Source organism: Heptranchias perlo, chromosome 16 (assembly GCF_035084215.1).
Source record: "Heptranchias perlo isolate sHepPer1 chromosome 16, sHepPer1.hap1, whole genome shotgun sequence".
NCBI lineage: Eukaryota > Metazoa > Chordata > Chondrichthyes > Hexanchiformes > Hexanchidae > Heptranchias > Heptranchias perlo.
In genome coordinates this window covers 48,338,280-48,346,220 of record NC_090340.1, presented here as the reverse complement: position 1 = coordinate 48,346,220, position 7,941 = coordinate 48,338,280, and the positions used below count along the sequence as shown (strand labels likewise).

General features: G+C 38.2%; 1 protein-coding gene across 1 annotated transcript; it reads right to left on the bottom strand.

The window, feature by feature from the left end:
* Positions 1–809: 809 nt before the first annotated feature.
* On the bottom strand, positions 810–6,269 carry spata2l (spermatogenesis associated 2-like). The gene is made up of 3 exons (XM_067997505.1): positions 6,120–6,269; positions 2,733–3,042; positions 810–2,354 (listed from the first exon to the last, which is right to left on the bottom strand). Exons 2-3 carry the CDS (start codon positions 3,039–3,041, stop codon positions 1,275–1,277), a joined length of 1,389 nt encoding a protein of 462 aa, XP_067853606.1. The 5' UTR covers position 3,042; positions 6,120–6,269; the 3' UTR covers positions 810–1,274.
* Between the last annotated feature and the right edge of the window lie 1,672 nt (positions 6,270–7,941).

Below are 7,941 nucleotides of genomic sequence, written 5' to 3'. Positions count from 1 at the left end.
AGGTGACCAACAGTTTGGTCAAAGATAGATTTCAAGGAGTGTCTTAAACAGGGGACGAGGTGGAGATGTTTAGGGAGGGAGTTCTGGAGCTTAAGCCCTAGCCAGCTAAAGGCACAGCCTTTGGTGGGGTGAAGGAAATCAGGTATGCACAAGAGGCCAGAATTGGAGGAATGCAGGGCTGGAAGAGGTTAGAGATAGGGATGGGCAAAACTATGGAGAGAATTGAACACAAGAATGAATTTTAAATTCAAGGCGTTGCTGGATCAAGAGCCAATGTAGGTCTTAGAGCACAGGGATGATGGGTGAACTAGACTTGGTGCGAGTTAGAATAAGGGCAGCAAAGTTGAATTTGGCTGGTTTAGAAGTTATTCTAGTTACCAAGTAATAGACTGCCTACACATTTAGACAAGACATTTTACAAATGCCAATACCCAAAACAGTAGATATAGATTAAAATTGAAGTTCATATCAAAATTGCAGTAAAGTACTTATTTCAAATCGAAAAATCTTTTACACCTTATCTTTGTTTTGCAAGCTTTAAAAAGTTATAGAAGAACTTCTGTCTAAAGCATTGAAATTTTTGCCCAATGGTAACAATTATATAGAAAAGTACATTTCCTTACAACTCCAAAGCCAGAAACTTTCTCATCACAAAAATATTTCATCCCTGTTCTAATATTTTGCTTTCTTGTACATATCTGATATAAAGTGTTGCACTCCATCCACAGTCAACATTATCCATATTTACATTTGAAGTTAAGATTTAAAAGTAGAATTGATGAACCAAAAAAGAACTGTAGGTATTGATATTTAAAAAAAGGAGCTTTTATTTTTCCAGGTAATATATTCAAGATAATTTTCCAGAGTTTGTGATTTTAAAGAGTTAATGATTTTAAAAACAAGTAAAATTGCTTGAACTGTGTGCATAACCCTAAACAATGATCAAGAATTTCACTCAGCTTCCTGCAGCTTAAACTATTACAAAATGACAGTAACATCACTGCACATGTTCAGAAAACAATAGAACATGATTATTTCCATTTAACATGCCTGGTCAGTTATCGAAAGGTTCTTAAACAGGTCACAAACAATAAATGGTATGTGCCAATACATACGTAAGCAGAAGAGACTAAATGGTGCTAAATATTTACAGTAATAGTTTTTACAAATAGAGCCAATGTTCCCAACCCATCACATACAATTACTATATATTTGTATATGTATAAACATTGGTAAACCAAATGTTCTATCATCCTAAACTATTGAATATTAAGCTAGTGACAGATTTTACCAGGATTTAAGTAATCAAGTTTATCACCACAGTTCTTGCATTCCAATGAATTTTTATAACCACATTGCACACACACATGCACGCCACATTTACAACAAAAATACACAGATGAACATCTACAAATCCTGCAGCATGGATCTGTTTTTAATATGTCTGCATATGATGGTTTCCTTAAGTCACTGTTAGAAGCTTCAGCCTTTTGCAAGTAGGTTGAGTTATCAGCAGCAAAAAATCTAAGGGAATGATGGTCACACGTTTTAAGAGTTTCACACATAATGGTGTGTACTGTGCGACACGTTTCACAACAGTAGAGAGCAGATTCACCATTAGCAAGGCAGCTGTGTTCTTCGTATTTTTCAATACTGCTGATGTCTCCTTCTAAAAGTACCATTTTCATATTTCCATTTGTATTTGGGTTACTAATATCAGAGTTAAAGTCATGTCTGTTTTTAGATAGATCTTGGAGCTCCTCAAATTTACTATCCTGGTGACTCAATGAAAAAACACAATCCGTACCAGGAATTCCAGTAATGTGTTTGCTATAAGCATCATCCTTGTATTGGTCACTAGCAGTAGTCCGGGGTAATCTCTGAGGCGGTGAACGGATTACACTTCCATTGTACTCCCTCTGGGAAGGAGAACCAGCTTGATTCCATGCACTAGAATTCACTTTTAAATCTGTGTAAATATTTTCTCCACTAGAAACAGTTGGCGGTGTTCTTTCGAGCTGGCTTTCTCTCTGGCTTCTATCAGCAGAACGGCTCATTTTTAGTTTATCTACACAGGTGTCAATGCTTTCCATCGATTTCCTTTCCCGAATCAATTCATCAACTGAAATTTTGTAGTGCTCCAACTTTCCTACTATTTCCAACAAGATTTCACATTCAATTCTTGTAGCAAAGAATTCAAATGCCAGCCTGATCGACTCCAAAGAATGTGGAGTGTCTTTAATTTCCAGTTGGAGATTATCCTTTGGTTTATAACCCATTTTCTTAAAAATTCTTACAAGGTCTTCATTACAGATTGCAGGTTTTAGGTAGTGCACATAAGCTCCTGAAAATGTCTAAGCAAAAATGTTACACGATTAGGACATTTTTGGGGGGAAATTAAGTCTCCTATAAATAGTGGAACCTTAATTGTTTTCCAAAATGGGAAGACATCCCACCACTTGCCCCAGTGGAGGTTGGAAATTGGTGGATGATCAAGAGTACCCAGATTTTGGGATGGCATAAATGGTATAGCAATAATCAGGGCATGAGAATGAAGATAAGTGTTATACAAATAACAATTCATTAAAATTTTTGTTGAACATATTTGTTTTACAACATTTCAATTCCTCAATATGTTGTAACACATTGGCTATGCAAGACAATATATGGCTTTTAAAGTTACATTTACTGAAATATTTTATTACTGTATGAATGTTCAGTAAGGGACTTACGTTTATTGTTTTGAACTCCTTTCTCCATGGGTACAGAAAGAGGTTGACAGCAGCCAATTCCAATAATTCAAAGGCCCCAATCAGCAACTTTAATGTACTTGTGTAATTCAGTGTCCTGCACAGAGAATTCAAAATAGTTTCAAACACATCATCCCATGGGAAGATGTGCAGATCAGCACCCCTTTTTATTAACTGCTGTTTGATTAGTCCTTTTAATTCTTTATCATGGCAAATTCCATCATGCCCTGAAAGACCATCTTCATAAAACTTCTTATATTGTTCATAAATATTTCTTACTCCAGTGCTCATTCTGAAAGAAAGAAAATCCCATACAATTTATTTTATCAGGATACATATGACAATGAATTGTTTCCATTAATCACTTCCATATGGTACCTAAAAAAGGTAAATATGCCTGAAATAGGACAATTACCAAGGTTAACAGTAAGCTCCAAAGGCTTTAGCAAAATCTACAGAACACACCACCTGTAATACAAATTCCTTAATTTCCTCCTTTTATTTAAAAAAGAGGCACGCATTTGCAGCCTTCATTTGGTAATGGTCTTGGACCCGAGTTAAGAAGGAACCAATAGAAAAAGACTGAATTTGAATACTTAGGGGGAAAAAAAACTGAATTTAAGTGTTCAAATTCAGTCTTTTTCTATTGGTCCCCTCTTAACCCAGCTCCAAGACGACTCATGTTTTTGTTGTGCACACCAATAAATGACAGCTGCCTCAAACACCTATGCTGCCAGCTAATGGGAAGTGTGTTGAGGGGAAAGGGTCAAATAAATTTCACTTAAAATAGTGTTTTCATTAATGCTGAATTGCTCTCCAATTAATATTTCAAACTGGTACAAATGAAGGCAATGGAACAAAATCTAGACAGAATACATGCTTTTTCCATGATTTACATTAAATTTAGAGATTGCAGGGAAGTCATACTACAAGCATTTGTTTTACAACTCTAGTAGGTGACTATTTTGTCTGTGCAGTGCTTCCAATCCAAGATTTATACAGCAGCTAGCAGCCATTTTGTAAGTGGACTGAGAAAGTATACACACCATTAAAATATTCACTGAAAGGAATTTAGTTTCCCCCCTCCTTCAATACAGTACATAAAGTTCATGCCAAATCGTAATACCCAAATATTTTAGATACTAAACAATGCTACTTTCTGGTTTTGTAACTTCTATGAACAAATAACAGCACATAGAGGAGATCAGTGCCCCTTGTAAATAATATATGCAGAGCAATCTCAAAACAAACAATTTACAAAAATCTTATGACCCATTAACAACAAAATCTCAAACTGGTTTCACATACTTGTTAGTAACCAGTTATCAAGCAGGTGATGGAGATAAAAATACACAGCACTGAGAATTTGTTTAATTGTTTTAGTATTATTGCTTAAGGATTTCTGTTATATTATCAAATATATCCCTCAAATCTCAAGTTATGTCTTAAAGTATAGTCATTAACATTTTTTAAAAACTAGCTGTACAGCAGGTTTTCAATTTCTACTGACTGAAAAGAGCTGATGGGGCAGGCTGTTCCTTTCAATCAGTAGGAACTTACTTGATTAAGAGGCTACTAAGTAACACTTCATGCAGGCCTGTTGAATGGACATGCAGAGTCCCGCCTTCTCCCACTCCAAAAGGACAGGAGCAGGCAATGTGAATTTATTTTGGCAATCAATGTTCTGCAAATGCTTTGGCACTGTACCAATGCAGCTTAAGGGCAGAATCAGTTTCCCAGAGTTATCTCCAGGTCCCTGGACCAGCAGATATGGCTGGTGACACAATGACAGGTGCTGGCAGTCTGGCTCTGGTGCCTGATCTCCCCATTGTGCCCTTTTTCCATTTAGCATCACTTAAAAGTATGGAAAACTAATTGGGGTGGTTTCTTGGCAACCCCTAGCAAGTCAGTCTCGAGATAAGGGGTTGGCCATTTAGGATCAAGATGATGAAAATTTTTTTCACTCAGAGGGTTGAGATTCTTTGAAATTCTCTACCCCAGGGGGCTGTAGATGCTCAGCCGTTGAGTATATTCAAGACAGATATCGATAATTTTTTGGACACTAAGGGAATCAAGGGATATGGGGATAGGGCGGGAAAGTGGAGTTGAGGTAGATGATCAGTCATGATCTTACTAAATGGCGGAGCAGCCTCAAGGGGCCATATGACCTACTCCTGGTCCTATTTCTTATGTTCTTATAAATAAATGACTTGCCAAAGGACACTGCATTTAGCATAGCTCCCAGTTAGATGCTGTGGCACACCTATGACAAAATGACCACTGGTATCATGGGGGACACTTTACAAATCTCACCTTTAACCATGCTCCTATTCTGTACAACTCTTGGAACAAGTTTCTGTACAGTCAGTTTCTCTGATATTGGTAGCAATGACTCTGTTCCTTCATTTGTTACATAAATGAATACACTTTACATTGCTCCAGTTTTAAAAAATTAAATCAAAAATGGTTGCTTCAGTCCCTTTAAATTGGTACTTTAAGCTGCTTCTTCTTTACACCTGCTTTTCATGGACAAAAATGTTTGCAGACTTCTGTCCAGATATCAGAAAAATGAATGAACATGTCTGCTAAAAGTCCTCATCAACATGTTCCAATACTTGATTATCTCCTGTGTTCATGGCAAAAATGCAGTTTCCATGAGCAAACCTAGTCTCCAACAATCCAAAACCTGGCTCCTTATATGTATCATGACTGAGAAAGCATGCCCATGATTTGGACCCAACTGTGATATTAAAAACTCTGAAGAACACGTGGGATACCTAGGCTATTTCCTTGACTTTTGAAAGAGGAAAAATACCGTGGTAACAAACTAATTCGTACAAGGTAAAACTAATAGAATTGTTTACCAACTCTACAAACACACATGCAGAGAGCTCTGCTAGTGGGCAGCAGGCAACTTGGCAGCCCGAAAGTAACTCCGATGGTGCAATCTACAGTATAAACAACTATAGGATAAGTTTTCATTATATAGGTAATAAATAATATTTCATAGCCTCAGAGTTTCACTGGTGCAATGGGCAGGGTGGAGTGTCATGATTATGGCACGCCGTTTCATAAACCATCACAAGTAACGTGAACCATTCCCAGATTTGCTTAACAAGGTCAGAACAACGGAACAGAAAGTGAAACTCAGGATGATGCAGTTGATCTCCGGCCCAAGGCAAAACAACCCAACTTCCTGAATTTTAGTTCCCTTTTAGAAGTTAGAAGCATTTAAGCAACCAGCAACAACTGAACATTTAACTCATTCTACTCGAATGTTAAACATCTTCTGTATGCTTCAAATACATAATTGGGAGTTTGGTACCGAGCCGATCCTTTGACCCAATTACCCCCCGTCGCTGAACTCACCTCTCAATCACTGGTGAAATGTTCTATCCCCAGAAGAACACGACTCACCAACTCTAACCAGTCAAATGCGTGTTTTTGCAAACTCTGCGTTCTGTAGAGGTAACAACAAAACCTACTTAGATTACCACTTCCCGTGAAGCATGTGACACAGACAAGTCCTACCTCCAGCCGATCACTGGTGGAAGGGAATGATTGGCACATTTGTGTTTGCTGTCATGCGCAGTTTGGTTGACTGGTGTACACCTGCTAAGTGTCACTCATTAGGAGTGTCTATCACACATTTTTGTCCAAAAATATAAACATTTTCATGTAGGTATCTCTTTTAAAAAGTGAGCTTGCAATTAATGTCTTCCTTACTTGTTCAAAATGATGAAAGAACGTGCATTTCTATAGCGCCTTTCATGACCACAGGATGTCCCAAAGCACTTTACAGCCAATGAAGAACTTTTAAATGTAGTCACCCTTGTGATGTAGGAAACCTGGCAGCCAATTTGCGCACAAGGTCCCACAAACAGCAATGAAATAAATGGTCGGATCATCTGCTTTTGGGTCAAACAAAAGCAAAATACTGCAGATGTTGGAAATCTGAAATAAAACCAGAAAATGTTGATCTGATGAAAGGTCATCAACCTTAACTCTGTTTCTCGATCCACAGATGTTGCCTGACCTGCTGACTGTTTCCAGCATTTTCTATTTTTTATATCAGTTTTTAGGTGTTGGTTGAGAGATAAATGTTGGCCAGGACACCAGGAGACCTCTCCTGCTCTTCTTCGAACATCCACCTGAAAAGGCAGGTGGGGTCTTGGTTTAACGTCTCATCCAAAAGACGACCGCTGACAAAGTTTTGATAAGATCATCACCAAAAGAAAGAAGGGAGAGGTTAGGAGAAAGAGAGGAAATGTAATGACATGGATAGAAAGTTGGTTGGCAGACAGGAATTAAAGGGCTAGGGTTAACAGGTGTTGTTCAGGCTGGAGAAAGATTACCACGTTTCCCTACATTAGTAACGACACGTCAAAAATACCTAAATGGCTACAAAGCATTTTGGGATGTCCTGAGGTTGTGAAATGCAAGTCTTTCCCATTTCCTTTAACAACAATCATAATGCAGAATTATATAATGTTCATGTAAAATAAACACTCAGACCCCTTTACATGAGGACAGATGGAGACCGAGCAGGAGGTGAAGCAATCTGGAGAGGAGGAGCTGGTATCATAGTATGGTAAAGCATAGAAGGAGGCCATTTGGCCCATCGTGCCTGTGCTGGCTCTTTGAAAGAACTAACAATTAGTCCCACTCCCCTGCTCTTTCCCCATAGTGCTGCAAATATTTTCTCTTCAAGTATTTATCCAATTGTCTTTTGAAAGTTACTATTGAATCTGTTTCCACCGCCCTTTCAGGCAGTGCATTCCAGATCATAACAACTCACTGCGTAAAAAAATGTTTCCTCATGTCACCTCTGGTTCTTTTGCCACTCATCTTAAATCTGTGTCCTGTGTTTACCGACCCTTCTGCCATTGGAAACAGTTTTTCTTTATTTACTCTATCAAAACCGTTCATGATTTTGAACACCCCTATCGAATCTCCTCGCAACCTTCTCTGCTCTAAGGAGAAAAACCCCGGATTCTCCGTCTCTCCATATAACTGAAATCCCTCATCCCTGGTACCATTCTAGTAAATCTCCTCTGCACCCTCTCTAAGGCTTTGACATCCTTCCTGAAGTGGTGCCCAGAATTGAACACAATCCTCCAGCTGTAGCCCAACAAGTGTTTTATAAAGTTCAGCATAACTTCCTTGCTTTTGTACTCAATGCCTCTATTAA